We start from the raw sequence: 21,491 nt of genomic DNA on the forward strand, positions 1-21,491 counted from the left end.
TTAGCTGGCATGCTTTGAGCTGATACTTGACAAAAGATAAATGTTGGTACTTGTATTAGGAACTCTGAATGCTCTGCCTCATCAGCAGGGTCTGGAAAGTTCAGAAAGGCTTCTTTCAGGTGCCGTCTATAGTCCAAGACCATACATGGGTGACAGGGGGCCCTGAGATCCTTTTGGCAAATACCCCTGGACAAGGCTCTCTAGCGTGGAGTCTGAGCTCCATAAACAAGCTCCCTCTTCCTACAGAGCTCACATTCTTCACTAAGCCTTTCCTGCTCACTGACGTGTAATTTTCCTGTGCCTTTGTGTAGCTGACAAAAACTCTGCACATCCCTGACCTCAGCAGGTCTTTCCCGCAGGTCCTCCAGGCAGGTGGGGCAGGAGCTGCCATGACATGCTCAACGCTTGCCCTCTGTGTCAGTGACATCCCTGCCCAGAACAAGTCCAGGCCCTTGTTCTGGCATCCAAGACCCAACCTGACCTGTCCAAGCTCAACTTAAGCTACCTGCTGGAAAGGGCCCTTCAGGCTCTCAGAGGCTCAAACAGTCTAACTTCTAGGCCTTCACCCTCACCAGAAGCATCCTCCCTTTGCCCACCTTCACCCCCTGAGGAGTAATGTCCCAGGGACTCAAGGTGAATGGACTTTGGCAGTTTACAATCCAAAACAAATAAGGTTCTTTCTCTAACAAAGCCATATCTCCTTGAAGCCAGGGCTTGAGAACTCTCTGATCACATCTCCTAGCATAGGTCTGCAGATACAGCTTCAAGAAAATAACTCTTTCACTGGGCTCACAAGGAATACTGATAATCTAATGATGATAATAGCAACAATAGCATTGGTTGATATTTTCTAGCATCCCACTCAGCAGATAGATTACAGAATACTTCACGTGTCCTACTTCATAGGATACACAAAGTGATCAGATTTACAGGTGAAGAAAACTTAGGGAGGTCAAATAACTTGTGTAAAAACAAATAGCTAATCAAACTATAGATAAAATTATGATCAGTTGCTTTTTTAATTTTTAATTTTTATTTTCTTGCAGTGCTAAGGTTTAAAATCAGGGCTTTGCATACACTAGGTAAGTGCTCTACTGCTGAGCTATACCCCTAGCCCTCTTTTATTTTTATTTTTGAGACAGGATCTTGCTAAGTTGCCTAGCCTGGCCTTGAATTTGTCACGCTTTTGTTTCAGCCTCCTGAGTAGCTGGGATTATAGGCATGTACTACTGTGACCAGCTGGTCACTTGATTTTCAACAAGGTTGACAAGGCAATTCAGTGGGGGAAAGATAATATTTTCAACAAATGGTTCTGGGACAACTGGATACTTGTATACAAAAGAATGGAATTGGACTCCCTCACTCTATATTAAAAAATTAACTAAAAATAGAGCATAGATCTAGATATGAGAACTAAAACTATGAAAGTCTTAAAAGTCTTAAAAGAAATCAGAAGTAAATCCTTGTGACCTTGATTAGGTAACAATTCTTATATATGATATCAAAGACACAAGAAACAAAAGAGAAAATAAATGACTTCATCAAAATTCACAACATTGGGCTGGGGTTGTGGCTCAGAGGTGCTTGCCTAGCATGCTTGAGGCACTGGGTTCGATCCTCAGTACCACATAAAAAAAATAAATAAAATAAAAGTTTTTAAAAATCTATGCTTAAAAAATTAACAACATTGTTTTTCAAAGACATCATCAAGACTGTGAAAAGAGTTAGGCATGATGGTGTATGCCCATAATCCCAGCTACTCAGGAGGCTGAGACAGGAGGATTACAAGTTCAAGGTTATCCTTGGCAACTCAGTGAGACTCTTTCTCAAAATAAAAATTAAAAGGTATCGGGTGGGGGTGGGGTGGTGGCTAGGGATGTAGCTCATATACTATATAGGGATATAGTAGTAGACTGCTTACCTAGCATATACAAAGCCCTGGGTTCAGTCTTCATTACCACAAAAGAAAAAAAGAATGTGAGAAGATAACCCACAGAATATACAAAGAACTTTCACAACTTAACAATAACAAGACAAATAGTCCACCTAAAAAGTAGATAAAAGATTAGAATAGATGGGTCTCCAAAGAAGAGACATTACACCCATAAAAGATGTTCAATATCATTAGCTTTCAGGGAAATGCAAATGAAATAGCATCCTATACCTACTATTATGAATAAGTTAGAGGGAAGAACAGAAAGAGGGTACTCTACCAAGGTGTGGACTTCATGTGTAATTCACAGTTCTCGCCCTGAGGAGGAAAAGATAAAAAGCTTGTCAGGGATGATGATGTGGAGCCCAGTGATCCCAGCCAAAGAGGTGAAGCCTCACATTGCCCATCCCTTGATTTGACTCAGCCTGCATGCATGTGACATGAATGCACATACACACAGGTACACACAGGTGCATACTCTGTCCCCACTCCCCTCTTTTGGACATGATCCTCCCCACCAACTTCACACATTCTCTGGCTCCCATTGTAGCTTATCAACACTCCATAAGACCCCTCTGTCCTGCCTGAGATCCCACATGTCACCTTCCCCCACTGTGCCCCAGGATCTCTCCATTTCCCTGCCACAGGAGCTCCAGGCTGAGCCATCCAGGGGCTCCTTCCCAGACCTAAGCCCTCACCAAAGGCAGGGTCACCGCCTGGCCATCAGAAAAGCAATCAAGGGGCTGGCAGACAGGACCATTCTTGTGTGTGCAGCAGCAGCAAAGCTGGAAGGATGGACAGGCTCTGTGAGGCGGGCAGAGGCTCCTCTGGCAGCCCCCACCTGCCCCAGGCTCCTCCCTCACCCCCATTAGGGCTGCCTTATACCCCACAATTCCAGTGACTCTTGGGCACCTCCACGTGCAACTGGGGCTGGAAATACTTGGGGTAGTGAAAGCAGACAGGGTTTGGGCATGTGGGCTCCTGGCAGGATGAAATGCGCTGGGTGTTCTCGAAGGATTCTGTCACCTTCACCAGGAGACCTTTCACCAGGAGAGAGGACAGAGGTGAGTCCCTTATGAGGGAAGCTTTCTATCACCCTCCTCTTGACCCATCCAAAAGCCTATAGAGATGTCCAGGAAACTGATTATAATGCCTGTGGGGCATTATCTGGAATGCTCCCTTCTGTTGGTGGGGCAGGAGCTGGAATTGCATTTTAACAAGGCTCATGAGTGATGATGACAAATGTGGCCTCCAGAAAACTCTTCGAAGTGCAGAGAGAATCCTCAGGACTAGTTCACTTTGTTTCTGCTTTGCCAAAAGATCTCCCAGTGTTACCGGCCCACTGCTGAGAATGCAGGCCCTTACCACACTGTCAGTTTGGGTGCGGAGGCTCACTACCACTACCCCGCCATGCATCTCTCTCTCTCTCTCTCTCTCTCTCTCTCTCTCTCTCTCTCTCTCTCTCTCTCTCTCTCTCCATCTGTGGGCTGCTGTCTTCTGGGACAGGATGGAAGACTTGCAAGGGCAGGATGGGGGTGGGATGGAGAACCATACTAATGGATCCCTCAGATCCCTTGCAGCTTTAAGATGCTGTGAACTGTGAATTAGCTAAAGGAGGCGGTACAGCTAGAGGAGCCCTGAGAGTTGTCAATGGCCGCCCACCCCAGGTGCTGGTCACTGTACTAGACCTAGACACAGAGAGCAGCACTGTGACTCAGGCCCAGGACATGTGGCAGGTCTGGGACTCCTAGGATGATGGGGGCACCCTTTATAAGCAGGCTGCGGAAGGTAGAGGTTCATGGCTTTGAGGGTGAGGTTGCGATGATTTTGAGGAATGTTGACTAAACTGGCTCAAACTCAGGGGAACCCTAGACCAGAACAGTTGTTGTTGACCAGGCTTAAAAGCAGCCCTCCTCCTCCCCCCAGCAGGCATGGCAGCTGAAGCACTCACTTTTCTTACTCTTCCTCCTCCTCCTAGATTCTGCATGAACCTCCAGGCAGGAGACTTGCCGAGACTGAAACAAAGCAAAGAAAGTCACTGGGACTCTGAGCACAAGCCACCTCCTGGCTCTCTCAGGTAGAAAGAAGGAGATAAAGACCAAGAGGGTAAAAGTTTGTATTGGTTGACCTCAGGCTGACACGGGGAATTCTGGGTGTGCTGTCCACATTTTTTTTTTTTTTTTTGGAGGTCCAGAGCCATATTCCCATCAATCTTTATTTTTTATTTTGAGATAGAATCTTGCTTAGTTGCTGAGGCTGGCCTGGAACTTGCCATCCTCCTGTCTCAGACTCCTGAGTTGCTACAATCACAGGCATGTGCCACTGCAACTAGATGCTACCCACATTTTTGAACCCAGTCAAGTCAAGCCTTCTCACTGAGGATATTTGAAATGAAGTTTTCCTATAAACTCAAGGATGCTTGGTCACAGTTTACTAGGGGCCATGTTCTGAGGGGCAGGTCAGTGTCTCATCCGAGGCAATGTTTTAGCTCTGGGCTTTGAAAGTGAGAACTTCAAATGAAACAGCTTTTGTAAGAGGTAGAGACAGGTTGAATTCTTTTTACCAAAAATTCCCAAAGACTCTCCTTTTTGAGGGAGAAGTCTCCTTGAACCTTGGGGGTATTGGATACATTTAATTAAAATATTTGTACAAGCAGCCAAATTAGGAAAAAAAATTGATATTGAGATTATACTTGCAGAGGTTTGGGGATAGTGGGGGAAAGGACAGGACTGAATCTGGGAGGAGGCTGCCTTTACTGGGCTCTTTTTGAGGGGAGATCCCAATTAGGATTATCTCTTTGAGATGTAAGATGAAGGGTTAGTACCCTAGTTAATCCTCTCTGTATGCAAGAGCCCAAACAAATCCCACCCCTCCCTGTACCCCATTTGGCTGGCTCATTTAGTCTGACCCCTTCAGGGCTCAGGATGGGACAAAGACCAAAGCTGGCCTCAGTCCTCTACCCCAAGAGGAGTAGTCAGATATGGCCTCTAGAGCTATAGGAACTCTGAAGGACAATTACCACCAGCACGCCATTGGTGATGAGGGTCTCAGGTGGAGAAAGGCTGAAAAACAAAATGAGAACACTTGGTCATTTCCTTCCTTCCTGACTGATTTCTCATGAAGCTGACAAGAATATAAGTAGGATCAATAGCAGAGCCTCCTTGATTCCCATTCAAAATATTGATTTAAGAAACCTTAGATCTATGGGATGTCAGGGAAGAAACTATGTCAGGCATAGACTGTCCAGGGAAGAAACTTACATAGACTGTCCAGGAAAAAATACAGATTTATAGGTAAGAAAGAACTGTTCTTTATGTCCAACCAGAAGTGACTGTGTGGAGCTATAGGATTTAGAGTTTGCAAGATATGGTTACAGCTACCAACTAGAGCAGAAGGAAACAATTTTGGTAACGAAAATTATTTTCCATTTTGTGCTTTAATGTAGGCATTTAACAGACAGGGGCTGACCCAGCTAGCCAGAAGCTTCGTGAATATTAAATGTCCTTGTTTTATGAAATTGATAATATAAGCCTCCAAGGCCGCAATTAGCCTATTGGAGTCCACAACCTCCCTTGGCAAAACTAAGCCCCAAATTTTTGGAAGCCATATATGAAGCCAACAAATTGTTCGAGCCATTAAGGCAGGGAAGCTGCTTTTCTGGGATCTCCTGGGTAAAATCCCTGGTTTGAGAAAGCCCAGATCATGCTTGCTGTCCAGAGGGTGTAACCTGCCAAGCACAAACAACCTGTTTATCCCCACTCTTATCCTGTTCCCCCTGAAGGAACTCTCTGTTCATCCCTTTTGGTCTGTACCACTATAAATAAAGCAAGCATGATTTTTTTCTTTGTTAGAGTCAGACCTATCTAGTCTGCTCAATCCATTACACCTCTGCTTTGGGGGGGGGGAAATATATATATATATATATGTGTATATATATATATATATATATATATATATATATATTATTGCCTTTTGTCTTTATTTAAAAAAATTTTTTTTTTAGTTGTAGATGGACACAATACCTTTATTTTGCTAATTTGTTTATGTGGTGCTGGGGACTGAACCTAGTGCCTCACGCATGCTGGGCAAGCACTCTACCACTGAGCCACAACCCCAGCCCCTGTCTTTATTTTTTGATATATTAGTTTTCTAGCTTTTATTTTGCAGCCAGCCCACACTTCCAACAGTTACCCACTCACTCGCCATGCAAGATGTGGGCAGAACCAGAATACTGTGTTATCAGACCAACTCATATCACCAGTCATGACATATTTCATTTTGAAAGTCACCTTTCAGTTCAGCCAAAGATTCCTACCCCAAAAAGTCCTGTCACATCAAGAACTGGAGGAGAAAGATTAGATTTTCTTCAGTGTGAAATAAAGCTGATTTTAATTTGGCAGTCATCTGTTGATGGGAAATAAAGTTCCTCAGTTCCAAGGTCCCCTAGGCAGAGGATTCTTTGAGAGGGGGACTTGACAAGCCCTCTTGTCCCATCTCATCTCTCTCATCCTCTTTTTATCCTCAGGCTGATCACAAGAATAAAGGATCGGGGAATCCAGGGTCAGGAGAGGGCAGGAGCGGGTTACACCATCACAAGGAACACTGTTCTCCTGGGTTGGGGCTTTGTCCTCTCTGGGCTATGGCCCTTGCTCTCTACCTTCCTCTTTTCCTTTGTCCTCTTCTCCTTCCTAAACTCCAGCCCTGTATGTCCCCAGCATGGACATACCTCCAGGGTCCTGGGTCATTTCCCTAATTGAAAATGACTAGAAACAATCCTGTATGTCAGACCTGCGCCTCCTGCCTGACTTGGTTCCAAGGTTGGCTCCAAGGGGGACAGCCTTAACTTTAGGCCAGGGTTTGGGGGTGTTTGTTCTGTCTGGGTCAAGGAGGAGATCCTTTGGTCCTGACCCCTTTCTCAGGACCTCATATATAATCCTTGAAGTCCTGGAAGAATCCAGGAATTCTTCCTAGAAGGCGCCCTCAGGAATGTGGGGGATTGAGGCGGAGACTCTTTCAAGCAATGCGGACATCAGTGACACTGGAGGAGGGACGGGGCCCAGGCACATGCACCAAGGGACCTGAGGCTCACTGGGGAGTCCCAGGTGAGGGCCAGGAGTGAGACTGGAAGAGGGAAGGTGGCAAAAAGGCAGACCCAGCTTTGAAAAACACTTGAAGGTCAGGACCTTGGTTGATTCTGTAGGTTGGGGTGGGGGACAGGGGCCTACTCACCTCTCTGCCAGCAGGAACTCCACCTCCAGCTCTTCCATGCCCTGGTGGGGGAGGGAGGAAGGCAGCTGTGAACTGTGTCTGCACATCTATGCTGGCCAGGACCCTCTGCTGGCCCCTGCAGACCTGCCCTTCTCCCCACACACTGCCCTGCCACCATGGAGGGAGGACAGCTGTTCCCAGCTCTTGTTGACCCTTCTAACTTTCTCTGATACCAAGTCTTTGAATGACAACCCATGAGAGGCTCAGGGTATGGAATGGACCCTCGTGCCGCAGAACATCTCCTTTTCATCTCTACCTCCAGCTCCCACTGCTCTCCAGCCTTCATAGGGAGGCTTGGGGCTGGGGTGAGGGAACCCTGAAACAGCACCTCTGGAAAGCCCAACTCTGACAGGGAGGCCCTTCCCTCACCTATTCCTTCATGCTTCTTGTGTAACTTGAGGCAAGCCATGACCTCATTGGACCTCAGTTTCCCCCACTGGAATGCACACAGGCTGAGGACACGGACGCATGATCCCTGATGCGTACCCAGGGACTGGCACAGAGCTTGGCCCTCAGTAGGCACTGAGGCATTTGCTAAGTAACTGAATCTAGAACAACCTGGTCCTCTCCAGCTCTGACCTTCTCTGATTTGCATATTTGTCCTCCTTTACTCTCTCTCACCTGTACTCTTTTCCCTTTGGCATCCCAGAAAGAGATTTCTAATGCAAGAGTACAGAGGAGTTAACTGATTTTCACACAACCACATGACTAGTAAGTGATAGTGCTGGGATTTGAACCAAAGTGCCCTCTTCTCCTGACTTGGCCGTGGAGCCAATGCAATGGCATCATGGGAATAAATGGCTTCCCCAGGTAGGAGCTGAGGTCCTGGGCCCATGTACCCACCTCCGGGTTGAGTGGGAACTTCACATGGGTTTTCTTGCGGTAGCAGAGCTTGGCAAGGTCATAGAGAACTGTCAAGAGATGATCATCTGGTGTCACTGTATCTTCATCACAGACGCTCAGCTCTAGCACATTCTAGAAAAGAGAGGGTGCAAGTCTGGTCACCCTGGTTGCATTGACCCACTCCCAGGACAAGAAGCCTGACCTCATTCCTAGCATGGAAGTAGGTCTGAGGACATACACAGGTCCCTTTTCAGGTGTGAGAGACATTGGAAGAAAATGAATTAAGGAAGGAAAATATCTATTAACTGCTTTCCAACTCTGAAGCCTTGCTACTTTTCTGCTCTGACTCCTTGATAATTTTGCCCTTGTACAAGCTTAGCAGAAAGCTAGGAAGGGTGGAGGGAGCAGAGCAAGCAAGATCTCTGCCAAGATAGAGAATGCTCCCAAGCATTGAGCCCTGGGAGCAAAGATAGCCCCTTCTGTGCTAGAAAAGTCATACTAGGGAAGTAACATTTTAACACTTAGAGGAGTGGTGGAACAAGGATTATAGGGGTTCTGATGATTGGCAGAGTTGGAATGAGATTCATGAACTCCATTCTTTGGCACATCAGTCCATGGATGGTCCCAAAGCAACAGGTTAAGAGTCAAGCAGCTACCCTATCAAGCAACTGAACTTAATGGTCTCAGGGGACCTAACAAGTCTCTGAGTGACTAGGATCTTGTTCCAAGCATCCTGTGAAATGTAGACTGAGTTTATGTTCCTATCTGGTAGACATAAGTTGATGCTGGGGATTCTCAACTAGATGAGATATGCTGACCTTGCAATTATTAGAAAAATAAGCATATTCAGAACCAACCCCAGCCCTATACTCCTTAAATCAAAGGAAGCCTAACTTCTGATTTTAAGATGCAAACTAAGCCCACGTGGAAATCCTCTTCCCTCACCATAATAATATATATGATAGAAAAATATTTTCAAAATAATAACTATAAAGAACTTCCTGAAGGGCTGGAGTTGTAGCTCAGTGATAGAGTACTTGCCTCACATGTGTGAGGCACTGAGTTCGATCCTCAGCACCACATAAAAATAAATAAAAATATTGTGTCCACCTACAACTAATAAATAAATAAATAAATAAATAAATAAATAAAAAGATCTTCCCGAAAATCAAAAGAACTCCTTGTGAACTAGAAATGGAGAAGCATCTTTGAAAAATGCAAGTAATAATCTGGAGCTACCTCAAGACTGGGGCTGATGCCTCTATGATGAGGTCAAATTTGTCTTTAGAACTCTCTGTTAAGGCTGTCACAACTTGGAGAGCTCAAGGAAGGATTCTACAGGAGATGTGAACTTGACTTAAAGTCACCATGTATCTGAAGACCACCACTATGAAACAAAAACTCAACAAATAAAGGAATACCTACCAAAGGAAATAGAAATAGTAAAGCAATCAGAAAAGGATTTAAGAGAGAGAAAAATGCTTTGACTGGATTAGCCTTGACCTATTTAATAGAATGGCTCTTTCCTTCTACGAATTCTCCTGCTTCGAGCACATTCTGGAAGGTCCTGGAAAGGCAATCTGTTTTGGAGCAAGAGACACTTAGTATCAGCAATATTTAGATAGAAGGACAAGAGAGACCAGAAAAAGGTAGAAAGATAATAGACTAAGAGAGAGGGAAATGTGAGGTAGGCAGAAGGAAGTAGTTAGTGGGTGAGTGGAGAAGGACAAGAATAGGTAGAAATAAAAATGCTTAAGAAGGACATGTAAGAAAAGAGGAGATAGATAGGACAAAAGTGCAGGCAGGGCAGAAGGTACAGTCAGTCCTCCATATCTCACCTTCACTTGGGTCTGGATCTGGAAGTTGAAGATTTCATTCCACTCTGGGTTTGGGCAGTTGGATATGGTCCTCGTCCTCAGCTTTTCCTGAGAGGCGGTAGGCAGCCAGAGGCTTACAAAGCAGTCTGTCTGGCTCACTGTCCAACAAAAACAAGGGTGGGAGAGAAGGGAGAGAAACCAACCCAAGTTCAGAGAGGTGAGAGTGTGGAGTCAAGTCTCTTTTGGAGCAAGGTCTCCTCTCAGCTTCACTGACTCAGGGTCTAACTCTCCAGAGACAGTTGTCCTAGAACCCAAAGAAGGTCATAGACTGCAGGCTATAGGTCTTACAGAGGAGGCCAGGTCCCATTGACCATTCACATGGACACAGATGGCCTGAGGCAGAAGCACCCAGTCTCTGAGCAAATGTTTGTTGGTTTGAGACAAGTTATGGCTGCACAATTTTCCCTCTATCAGGGAAAGATCTGGAAGATCAATCCCCCAAAGTCTGCTTTCCTTCTTGCCTTAGCACAAGGAAAATCAAAGTAGAGTTGAGCTTTTTCTCTGACCTGGGGAGAAAAAGTCAGATGAGAAGTTGGCCAATAGGGCCCTGGTGGGCTTGGTCAGAATGAGCTTTTCAGTAGGATTTTGGAGCCAGGACCACCATCTCCATATGGCTTAATACCTCAACTGCACCTAGTCAGGCTCTTCATACTTAACCTAGTCTCCCAGCAAAAGGTTTATGACCCGAGAAGCCTTCTTATTTGTGGACAAGTACTTTTTTTTTCTTCTCAGTCTCTATTTTTTAAAAATTCTCTAGATAGCCCTGGAGAAGAGAAAAAGGCTTTGACTCACTCCAATAGGCCTTCAAAATGGAAGAAGGCCTTCTATATCTTCTGATTGGAGTAGTAGAAGGGATAGATCAAAGAATAGCAGCCCAGCCTGCTTCCCTTGCTCCATTTTGTCTGGGAGAAGGGAAGAAGAGTGTTGTGATTGCTTTTGTCATTCACCTGACAAGTAAGTCTCAGGGAACACACCAGATACATAGAAAATGGTGAAAGCCAATCAGTTTCCAGTGTCAGGAGGCCTCTGGATGGTAAAGCTGGTTAATATAGGAGTCCTATGTGGTAGAACTAATCCAAACTAGTTCATGATATTGTTATTAATTGCTAATGAGAGCAGGATCGGTGCTATCTCTCGGGGCTGATTTGGTCCCACATTATCACGATATTTGAAAGCTTTATCAGTGTCAGTACCACATTTTGCATCACAAGCATTCCTGGCTTCTGATTTACTCCTGATGTCTGGTTCATCTTGAGGGCTCACTGGTCAGTGAATAGGAATTCACAGCCATCCTTCAATTGAATAAAGGTGAGATGACACTCTCCTCTAGATGTCATCATAATCATTTAATTCAGGCAGAAAGAATGACCAAACCCCCAACAGAATCAGAAGAAAATGGTGACCTCATCATTCCAGTCACCCCATGGCCAACCTGTTCCTCTCATCATCAACTCAGGTACCCCAGCCAGAAACCAAGTGTGCTCCTCAACTCTCATGCTAATCCATTTAACTCTTCACATCTATTGAGCTCTACCCTTCCCCTCATCTGCACTGCCACTGTCTTGGTGCAGGCCACCATTGTTTCTGGGGCCACTTTCCAACTGGGCTCCCTATTTCCAGACAAATCCTATGCTAATATTTTCTCCCAAGAGAAGTCAGTCAGTCTTAATATGACCAAGCCACTCTCTAGTTAGTTTTTTTAATGGCTCCTATTTGTCCTCAGGAAGAAGCTCCACTTCCTTGTTCATTTCCCCAGCCTCGGCCTCATGTTTCCACCCTAACACCCCAGACCTTTCTGTGTACACACTCACTTTCATATTCTAGGCTTCAGCCAAACTCAATCACTTTTAAGTATCTAAATGTATGGTTCTGTCTCATCTTCCAGCCTTTGCAAATGACCTTGCTTCTTCCTGGAACACCCTTCTCTTCTACTTTCACCCAGCCTTCTCCTTGCTAGCTGCTTCAGGTTTCAGAAGGAACCTTCTCTGGAAACCTTCCCTGAGCATCCAAGTCCGTTCCTCTCCTGGCAGAGCATTGCGACACGGTGCTGTGACAGCAGATCCACTCATTTGTCTCCATCACATTGTGAGTTCCATGAGGGCTGGGAGGTTGTGTGTCTCCACCCTTTGGGATAAGGCTAGAATAAATGAATGAATGAAACAGCTCAACTTCCTGTTGTATCAGTATCTGAGAAATTCTGTGCTGAGTCACTGCAGATCCAGGTAAGCAGGTCAACATGTCTAATTGCTCTGCCCATAGGGAGACTCATCAGGGACCTGTTTGGCCCTCTCGGGCCCCTCTGGCTTTTCCTAGACATTGGCCCTTCCTCTTGGGCCTGGAAATTCTCTTCAGGTCTGCTTCCTGTATGGTGGGAGCCAGCAGGCAGTGACTGACCAGTGCTGTACCTACAAAGGTCTGCTGAGCATTCATGACTTGAGGGCCTTCCTCCCTCTACAGTTGTTTCCTTCTATGCCTACAGTTGAGTCCATGCCTAAAATTATCCCCTTAAATCCATTAAATAAAACACAGTATTTTGGCCTAAGACTTAAATCTCTAGTTAAGACAAAAATACTCCTTGAAGAGAATAGATTGATCAGATATCCACCCTTTAAACATTAATTTGTTTTTTGGTTCTTTTGCAGAAAGTTTTTTTCTCCTGCCAAATATACAAATGGTTGGAAATAAAGAGAGTACAGTGTGAGGATAAGGTAATCCTGGAGAGAGGGTGATGGAAGGGAAGATCACCTGGGCGCGGGTGACAATTGGGCAGGCACCATTAGCTGACTCTAAGGACAGTGGCAATTGTGTTGGCCAAAAGGAATGGTAAAGCAGTGGTGATGCAATCTGAGAATTTCAGGGACTTCAGGGGACTTCCCAGGCAAAGACAGATTCCAATTCTTACTTCAGGTGGGGTGATAGAGGGCTTGGTCATATGAATGACTTGTCTCCTTTCCTGGCTTATGGGTGGCAGAGATGACTCAGTTATCTTCACAGGCGTTCAGAACATTGTCTCCCCAGGACCTTTGGAGACATCTACCCGATGGCCCTTGGAGTGCTGATTTGGGTTTTAATTTGCTTTCCCAAGAGGAATAAAAACTCCTGATGGCGGGGAAGTTTCTAGGCCTGGCTGTCTCCCAGTCCCAGTGCTCTTCCAGTTCTTGGTGAGGGGGGTCATCTCTGAAGCTGTGTGTATTCCCAGCCATTACCCTTTCTGGAATCTTGGGAAACATGGCAAACATGGTTAGAGGCCTAAATCAGAGAGCTGTTCATTTCCAATGAAAGCTAGAAGGGAACAATTTCAAGCAAGAGTGACTTAAGACTTTAAAGTCATTGGGATAGTCTCCAAACTAACCAGAGAAAAGTAGTGACATGGTTCAGTCATAACAACCGTAGAATATAGACCTGACAGGCCTAGGCTGGGTACTCAGATGCCACATATGCCCTCCAGTTCCTTAGGATAATATAAACCACAAAGGGGATCCCAAAGAAGACCCCCAAAGGCAGCCTGTGTGCCAGAGGGGTGTGTGAAAAGGGGGAAGAGGAGGCTGGCAGAGCCGAATCACAGCCTGCCCCACTGGGATAAGACAGAAAATAGGGCCCTGGGAATGGGAAGGTCTAGCACACAGGTGCAGCCATGCAGAATGAGACTGTGCAGCCAGGGTGACTGGAGGGGCTGGGACAGACACACCTCAGGAGAAGCCACAGGAAGGCAAGTCACTGCTGTGGGTATGTGGAAATGGGGCTATCCCTGAGGGAGGGTGACCTCTGCCCAAGAAGGAGTAAAGTAAGCGAACGATCTACTTTCATGGAATGGGCAAGAAAGGAAAAGACGTGACCATTGCCCTGGGCCAGGGGACACTTTCTGGCTCCATAGATTACCCACTGGTGGGCTGGGAAAGCCCCAAGAAGCCCTAGGAGAGGTCCCTGGCCTTCTGGCAGGCCACTTGGCAGACTCAGGCCTACGCTTGAGCCTAGCTGGAACTGCTCCTGCTGACACTGCACCTTCCAGAGGCTTAGTCTGAATCCTCTTTGCTATCTCTGGGGCTGCAGGTGTCTCCCTCCTCCCTCCTCCACCCATATCCCTGCATTGCAGGTTCTCAACCTCTCCCACCTATACTCCAGCATCATCTGCATATGATCTCTCAGGGAGTCATGTAATCTCTTCTGCAAAACTCAGGCACCTCATCACTTCTTCTGCCTGGCTTCTGGGCCTCCAGCCTCCCTCTCATTTCCTCCCCAGCTCTCCAGTCCTAGGATCAAATGCCATTTCTACCTTAAGCTATCATTAATTCTCACTGGCAAATGGCGTCCCAGGACTACTACTCAGGTTGTTGGGAGGATCAAATGGTGTATGGGCATCCTGGCAGATGCTCAGGAAACAGGACCCTCCCTCAGGGCAGCCTCCCCACCTGCCAGGCTCCTACGTCTCTGGATGCTTACATCTGGGCCCTTTCATGACGCTTCCAGTTCTCAGAGCTTTCTCTCCTAGGGTAGGCGGGGCAAGCTTCCTCTCTGGATGAGACAAGGTGAGAGCAACATGGGAAGGGGCTGGTCTCCTGGAAAGCCCCCCAAAAAATGGGTGCGGGAAGTATCCTGCCCTCTCAGATGCCTTTGTATCTTCCTGAGACAGAGGACTCCCTGGGAGCTTATGGCCTGGGATGCAGTAAGAACCAGGACGAAGGGGAAGTGAAGCTGCCAGGAAACACTACCATCCCTGGCAAGTTAGATCATATCCAGAACAGTCCCACAAGCAGAGAAGTAGTGGGGGAGAGAAGGATACTCACCCAAATCAGCCCGCCGGACATTTTTCATCCGGATGACCCTCACTGTCAACAGGTGGCATGGAGACAACCCATCCTACAGATTGAGAGGACAGTGGCCTCATTATTCAAGCATCACCCCATGTCCAGTGCCCCTGGGTGACTTCCCCACCATGCCTTCCTGTCCCCCAGCCCACTTGCATTACAATAGCCTCCATGCTGTTTTGTCGTTGTTTGATTAGTATCTGTCTTTTTTCAGGTTCTGAAAGCTCCTAGATCCTAGAACCCTGTCTGGGTTTTCATCTTTGTGGCTCCAGTACTTGCAATATGTTGATATATAGAAGGTGCTCAATAAATGTTTGTTAGATGGGTGAATGAATGAACGAATATTCTGGCCCCAAACACACAAGGAACAGTATAGCAAGGAAGTCCTGATGTGTTTCCATGCTCCTTCATTGAATAACTTCTTATTCCCATCCCACACAGAGAAAAATTACCCTTGCTTAGGACAAAGCTTAGTTAGGAGGATGTACGGTGTAACTGGGAGGGATGATAGACTGGCCACTTCCAGACACCTCCTGGGAATCCCCAGGCTAGGTGCCCACCACCATCCTGATGCTTCGCTCTAGTCCAGAGTATTTGCATCTCCCTTTCCCCTCAGCCCCCCACCACCACTCAGAGCATCTTCCCACAAATCTTTCTGGTCATTGTATCTCTTCCTCCCAGTAAATAACTGTCTCTTTCTTCTTTGCCGTGTCTTACCATTAACACTTGTGTTTTGGCTGATTTTGTTATGGCAAAACTGTCTTTGTTATGGCAAAAGTTCAAGTAATCCTTGATTTGATGACAGATGTCTGCCAGATGCCTCTATAGGTATCACTTACCCCAGGGGCCTGCTTCAGACCAATGGCTGGGGGTGTAGACACACCCTGAGCCCTGCTCATTTGGAGTTGATGTGTCTCCTATTCCACTTCTCTTTTCCTGATCATTTTCAGGGAGTTCTGCCATCATCTCAAGCCATAAGCCAGTAATGGTGGCAAAGGGTGTGGCTCCCTAGTCCTGCCCACCTCCATCCCCAACTGTCTTTGCCCTCTGTGAATGACACAACAGCCTCTGGTCCACTTTTGTCCTCCTCAGGCCCTGTTACTTTCTGCTTCTTAGATGCCCTGAAACCACCTCTGCCAGCTTCACTAGTTTCTCTTTAACCTGTAACTGCAAAGTGTCCTTGAATAATTTTTTCTGCATACAAAACCACAGTTGTCCTCTCCCTTCAGTCCTCCTCTGCCTATGACTCTCTGCCCCAGGTTTCAAGGCCGTGTTTATTAAGCTTCTGTAGTGGGGAGCTTCCAGAGCTCAGGGCCACATGCTCTCACTGACACAATTCCCTGCTTCTGTTGCACTTGGGGTGTCCTCTCCAATTGTTTCTCTGCAAGAATGAATAATTTTCTCAGTCCTTGACTTCCAGGTATTATTTTTGAGTACCCACTGTGGGTCAGGCCCTGCGTTAGAGGCTGAGAGGCTGAGAGTGGAGGGCAAGGACAGCAGGTGCTTGAGCAGGTCAAGCTGGCCATAGGCTCCTGCTGCCAAGGATTGTGATCTTCTTGGTTCCAGAAGCCTCCCCACAGTCCATTATGTTTCTGGACTTGGGAAGACTCTTCTGGTCTCCCAAGACCTGAGGCTGCTAAGGCAAGGTGTTTTCTTCCTCACCCGGCTCTGAACCAGCATACCAAGGAAGCTTCCTGCTTGTTCCCTCAGGTCCCAGTTCTTTGCAGTTCATGCATTTCCTGCTTGAACCTCAGACTTGAATTTCCCTGAGAGTTTTATCCAGGCTAAAACCAGTGTCTCCTACTCTCCACTTCAGAACCCACAGCAAACACCCCTGAATCCTGACTCCTCCAGCCTAACAATGTCTGCTTGTAGAGGGCCCTGTACTAGAACCCATGGCTTATCACCCAGCATATACTCTTCTGTGCAGCTAGAACCACATTGTGCCTGTTTTAGAGGATGCAATTCTCTCTCCTTAAATAGTACTGAGGTTTGTGGGAAAAACAAAGTTTGAAGAAAACAAGTGTTCCCAGCCAGGTATGGTAGTGCACACCTATAATCCCAGCTACTCAGGAGGCCACTTGCAGGAGGATTGCAAATTCAAGTCCAACTTAGGCAAATTACTGAGACCCTGACTTAAATAAAAAAATAAAAGAGGCTAGGGATGTAGCTCAGTGGTAAAGTGCCCATGGGTCAGTCCCCAGTACTCCTCGATACGCACACATGCAGAGTTCCCATAGCCATACCACTCAGAGACAATCAGCAGTATTACTTTGCTGTCTGTCCTTCCAAACTTTTCTGGGGCTTAATTCTTAGGTTTCAGTGCTGGAGATTGAACCCAGGGCCTTACACATGTTAAGCAAGTGCTCTGCTCTGCGCCACATCCCCAGCCCTCTGGTGCTTAATTCTAACCAGCAACAAGAGAATGATGATTCTGGGAAATCCTGACATAGACATGTAATTTCAGGGTCTCTTCCTCTCCTCACCTCTCCCCAACAGCTGCTTCAAAACGAAAAGTCAAATTTACAGTCACACATAAGTCCAAGGATTCCTCTTGTGAATTAACTCTGAAATATTGACTATTCATGAAGAATAACCTGTTCTATCAGCTTTCTGTTATGAGCATCCTGACTTGAGCCAAAGCTCACTCACACTGCCTCTCTTCTTGTTCTGGAAACACAGGAGCTCTCTGAGTACTGTGGGCTCCTCATTTCTCACTCCCTCCTGGGCAGAGTGGGTCCTGGTCTGGCTTGGTGAGGAGGCAGGAGTTGACTTGCAGCAGGAGTGTGGTCCTGGCAAGTCTGGTCCCATTGGCTGCTTTTTCAGAGGGCAGCTGGAGTCCCGGGGGGAAGCTGCAAAGGTCTCACCCCAGCAGGGGTCAGTCCTCGACATTGCAGGACTCTGAACACAAGGCCCACGGCCCTTTCAACCACCACAGCCCTTCTCCTGCCACCAGGAGGGGCTGCTGGTGGCCCAACCTGGCTCCTTGTCTGTTCTAGGGGAGAAAGAGAATCCACCGCTTCTCTAGGGACCTCACCCAACGTCTCCTGCCTTCCAGGAAACATTCTTGCCTATTATCTGCCAATGAAGTCAACCATTTCATCCTACTCTAACTCTGCAACAATAATAGCGATGTAAGTGGCCATCTGTTGAGGGTTTACCACATGCCCCATGCCGTGCACTTATTCTGTATAGACAATTTTGCCTAATCCTTACAATCACCCTGTAGAGCAGTTCTGACTAGCCTCACTTTACAGATGGAGAATCTGGGACTAAGTCCTTTGACATAGAGCTAGAATCAGAGGAACTTCGACTTCGAATACGACTCCAACCTTCAAGGCTGTGTTCAGGACCACGGCTATACCCTCACCTTACTGAAAGTGGTCCTTGGTGATCACAAAGCAGATGCTGCTTGTGTTCATCTCCTCTCCTTGGTCTTCTTCTCTCAGAACCAATTTTTCTAACAGACTACTATTTACTATGAATCCTTCCCAAAGCCCCCAAATAACCCCCAAACTTGGAAGTCCATCTACTGGCTGTGTTTTAACTAACATTTCTATTGATGTGTTCCATGAACATTCCCTTTTGGTGAACATCTAGAGCACATCACAACTATCAGAGTCCTTAGAGAAGTTACCATTTTTTAGTAGGCACAGAGGACTCCTCAGTGGTCTCCTTGCCCCTCGGATCACACCTTCTAGTTCAGGAATTTTCAGGGAGAGACCCAATTTCAAAATACTCCAAAAAGTGCCCTTACTTTTCACCAGCTACAGATAGAGCCTACAAGGAGTTTGAGAGACACTGCAGAGGGACCATAGTAGTATGCAAGGACTATGGGACTTGAGTCTGGAACCAAGTGAATTCCAGGAACTGGGCCTATGTAAAATGACCTTGGATTGAAAAGAATGTACATAGTATGTTCCTGATAAAACAACTCAACAGGATTGGTGTTTGAGGTGACCAAAAATTCATGGCCCCAGAGGTAATTGATCTATAGTAGTAAGATGCAAAAAAATACAGCCTGGTGTCTATGAATATGCAGATGGAAACCAGAAACCAGTGGAAAACAAGGTTATGGAGTATTTGTGGTGTAGTAAAACTTTAGGGATTTGGATAAGTCCATCCCAGAAAGAGAATTGGGTATCAAGGTGAAAGTAAAACTTTTTAATAATAAGCATGGTCAGGCACCAGGCTACTGAGCTGCAGCTTTGGGTTAGGGATGGAAAAAATCCTCAGTACACAGGGCCTGGGGAAGACCCTGGGATGGGGAGCAGGGAACACCAGGGGCTTGGAGGTCAAGGCAGGGACTATTTACCAAGCAGCAGAGAGGTTGTATTCAGCCACTTGAACAAAATGGTACACTGTGCCAGGAAAGACGGGCTTCAGTTTCTGAAAGCCACATGGGAGAGAGAACCCCACTTCCCAGACTATAGATACATCCAACCCCAGCCTTCTTCCTGGTCTTGACCTCTAGGGTTGATCTTGCCAGAACTCTACTTCCCCTTGAGACCTAGTCAGGACGGGGGACCTTGCTAGCTCATACGGAAAAGAGCTGAATCTCAGGATTGGTTATTACATTCCAACACGGCCCCTTCCCACCCTAATTTTATAGATATGACTTTTGGTGGGGGTGGAGAACAAAATGTATTACCCTCCCCTGGAGGCCCAACCCTCTAGCTAGCCTCCTAAGATGGTGTTATTATCCCTGTTTCATGGAGGAAAAGCCTGAGGTTAGAGAGATTATATCTCACACAGACTCACACTGTCTACAGGTAGTAGAGCCAGGACCCAGAACCCAAGTGCACGTCTATCTGCCTTTCTGGTACACTTTCCATTTACCTGGAGGTTGGGTCTCATGATGCATGAGCAACACTGGCCAAGAACCTGTGCCAGGTCATATATTGGGCTAGTGATTGGCAGAGGCTGGAATAAAACCTCAGCCTTAAATTGGAGCTCTCTCTATACCCAAGGGTCCAGCTGTTACCACAAATCAGTCAAAAGAATATTTAGTTACAGATGGTCTTCTAGGTAGAGGTGAGGATGAGGGAGGGTCTGACCACCAAGTTTCAGATGTGGTGGGTGTGAGGCCCATCAGGCAAGGCATCTCCTCACAGACCATCCTATACGGTCTGGGGGCCTGGAGAAGGGAAGACAGCTACCCTCCCCAGGACGTCTCAGGGCAGGCTTGGCAGGCTTGCCACCTCCTCCTCCCTGGAGAGCTGGGTGTAGCCATTGTTTCCCTGTAACACTGGGCCAGAGCTCAGCCCAACCTGGGGATAATTTCTAGGATACATGGGCCCTCCCCAATAGGATGGGTACCTTTGGGACCTCAGAACAGATTGTAGACAGTTTGAGCAACATTTTAGACTAGAGGTCACCCCAGAGAAGCCAGATGGTTGTTTTTCCTTCATATCAGCCAGGTTAGGTGACTGGTCAGGGCAAGAAATCCCAGCATTCAGTGACATGAACCCAAAAGGGACAAGTGTGGCTTGCAGAGGTAGATCTACACTCTGAACCCTCAGCTCTCAACCGTTTCAGGTCCCCTTCAAGGTAACCTCTGCCCCCTCTGGGGAAAATGTCTCCTCTGGGGAACTCTGGGCACACCCCTGGAGGGAATGTCCATCCTGGTCAGGGCAGTAGCTCCAGCATGGAGCTCCCCTCCTTGGGCTCCTTGGAGACTGAACAGAGTCTCCATCTCCCACCCCAAAGGAACAAAAACCTTTTCAGAGCATCATTCATCTTCAATGATTCAGTGTGGGCAGGGCGAGGGGCTCTGGGAGAGTGAAGAAGCTGCTTCTTTGAGAAGTTAGTTAATAATCCTGCCCATGTGGTGTCTGTGGTAAACTTGGAAACTGAAGTCATCTCCTTGTTGCCTAGACAGGAAATCCAGTACAGAGTTGGTCTCAGGTGCTAGCAACCTGATCCATTTGCCCAGAGGTCTTTCTGGGAGACTGTGGATTTGGCTGGACTCAGAAGCCCTGACTGTAAACCAGGTGGGCAACTTTATGACTGATGGCAACAGACTGGTGATGCCACAAACTCTCACCACAGTGACACCACACCACACACTCACACTGGGTTAGAATGTCCACTGGGTTAATATCCACTTGCTACCAGGACAGGCCAAATGTGGATTCTACCTGGCAGTACTGTCTACCCTGGTGCTGACCTGGCCCCTGAGGATGGCCCTGAGCCACTGCATGTAGCCTTGTAGGGCTTGTGGATACTCTTGCCTGGGCCATCCATCCAGAAGCCCAACTGGGCCAAACCTTTTCCCTCAGGGGCTAGAGAGAGGCTCTAAGTCAAGGTCTCTAAAGAGTATAATGGCCTCTACTCCTCCCTGGGGCCTGTCTCCTCTTCTCAGCCCCCAGCCCCAGCCCCTCATTCCATGGCCATGCCTCCCTGGCCCTCAGCCTCCAGCCCCATCCCCCTAGCACTGCACCCTCACCTTTAAGGCACAGGGGGCCAAGTGCCTGTCATCTTCTGCTTGGCACGGGTCTGGCAGAGAGTGGGAGACCCAGGCAGGTACCTGCCTCTGTGGCATCTCGATGGCTCTCCAGCTGAGTGGCAAGATCAGGAACTTATATTCTGACTCAGAGCTCCACCCCACCAGATGCCTCTTGGCAGTGGCTGGGATTGGCTGAGGAGTGGTTAAGTGGGGGGTGGATAGACAGATAGGGTGCCTGCCTGGTCCTGGGTCCCTCAGTAATAAAGAAACCACAGTTTTTAGATCTTAGAAATTCAGGGACCATCAGGGGCTTTGGA

The 21,491-nt window shown here is 47.1% G+C and overlaps 1 protein-coding gene across 2 annotated transcripts in view; it reads right to left on the reverse strand.

Moving 5' to 3' along the window:
* Pla2g4e (phospholipase A2 group IVE) overlaps positions 1-21,270 on the reverse strand; it is a 34,250-nt gene extending 12,980 nt beyond the window's left edge. The window contains exons 1-11 of one of the 2 annotated variants that reach the window (XM_076848507.2): positions 21,200-21,270; positions 15,247-15,256; positions 14,706-14,778; positions 9,883-10,019; positions 8,045-8,176; positions 7,163-7,203; positions 4,953-4,995; positions 3,879-3,948; positions 2,819-2,973; positions 2,632-2,718; positions 2,214-2,251 (exon numbers count right to left, since the gene is read on the reverse strand). In XM_076848507.2, the coding sequence (XP_076704622.2) occupies positions 2,214-2,251; positions 2,632-2,718; positions 2,819-2,973; positions 3,879-3,948; positions 4,953-4,995; positions 7,163-7,203; positions 8,045-8,176; positions 9,883-10,019; positions 14,706-14,778; positions 15,247-15,256; positions 21,200-21,270 (857 nt within the window). Of the gene's footprint in view, positions 1-2,213; positions 2,252-2,631; positions 2,719-2,818; positions 2,974-3,878; positions 3,949-4,952; positions 4,996-7,162; positions 7,204-8,044; positions 8,177-9,882; positions 10,020-14,705; positions 14,779-15,246; positions 15,257-21,174 lie in introns of both variants that reach the window. The other variant, XM_076848506.2, reaches the window with a different exon arrangement.
* Positions 21,271-21,491: the final 221 nt, after the last annotated feature.

This window comes from Callospermophilus lateralis, chromosome 3 (assembly GCF_048772815.1).
Source record: "Callospermophilus lateralis isolate mCalLat2 chromosome 3, mCalLat2.hap1, whole genome shotgun sequence".
In the NCBI taxonomy this organism is placed as follows: domain Eukaryota; kingdom Metazoa; phylum Chordata; class Mammalia; order Rodentia; family Sciuridae; genus Callospermophilus; species Callospermophilus lateralis.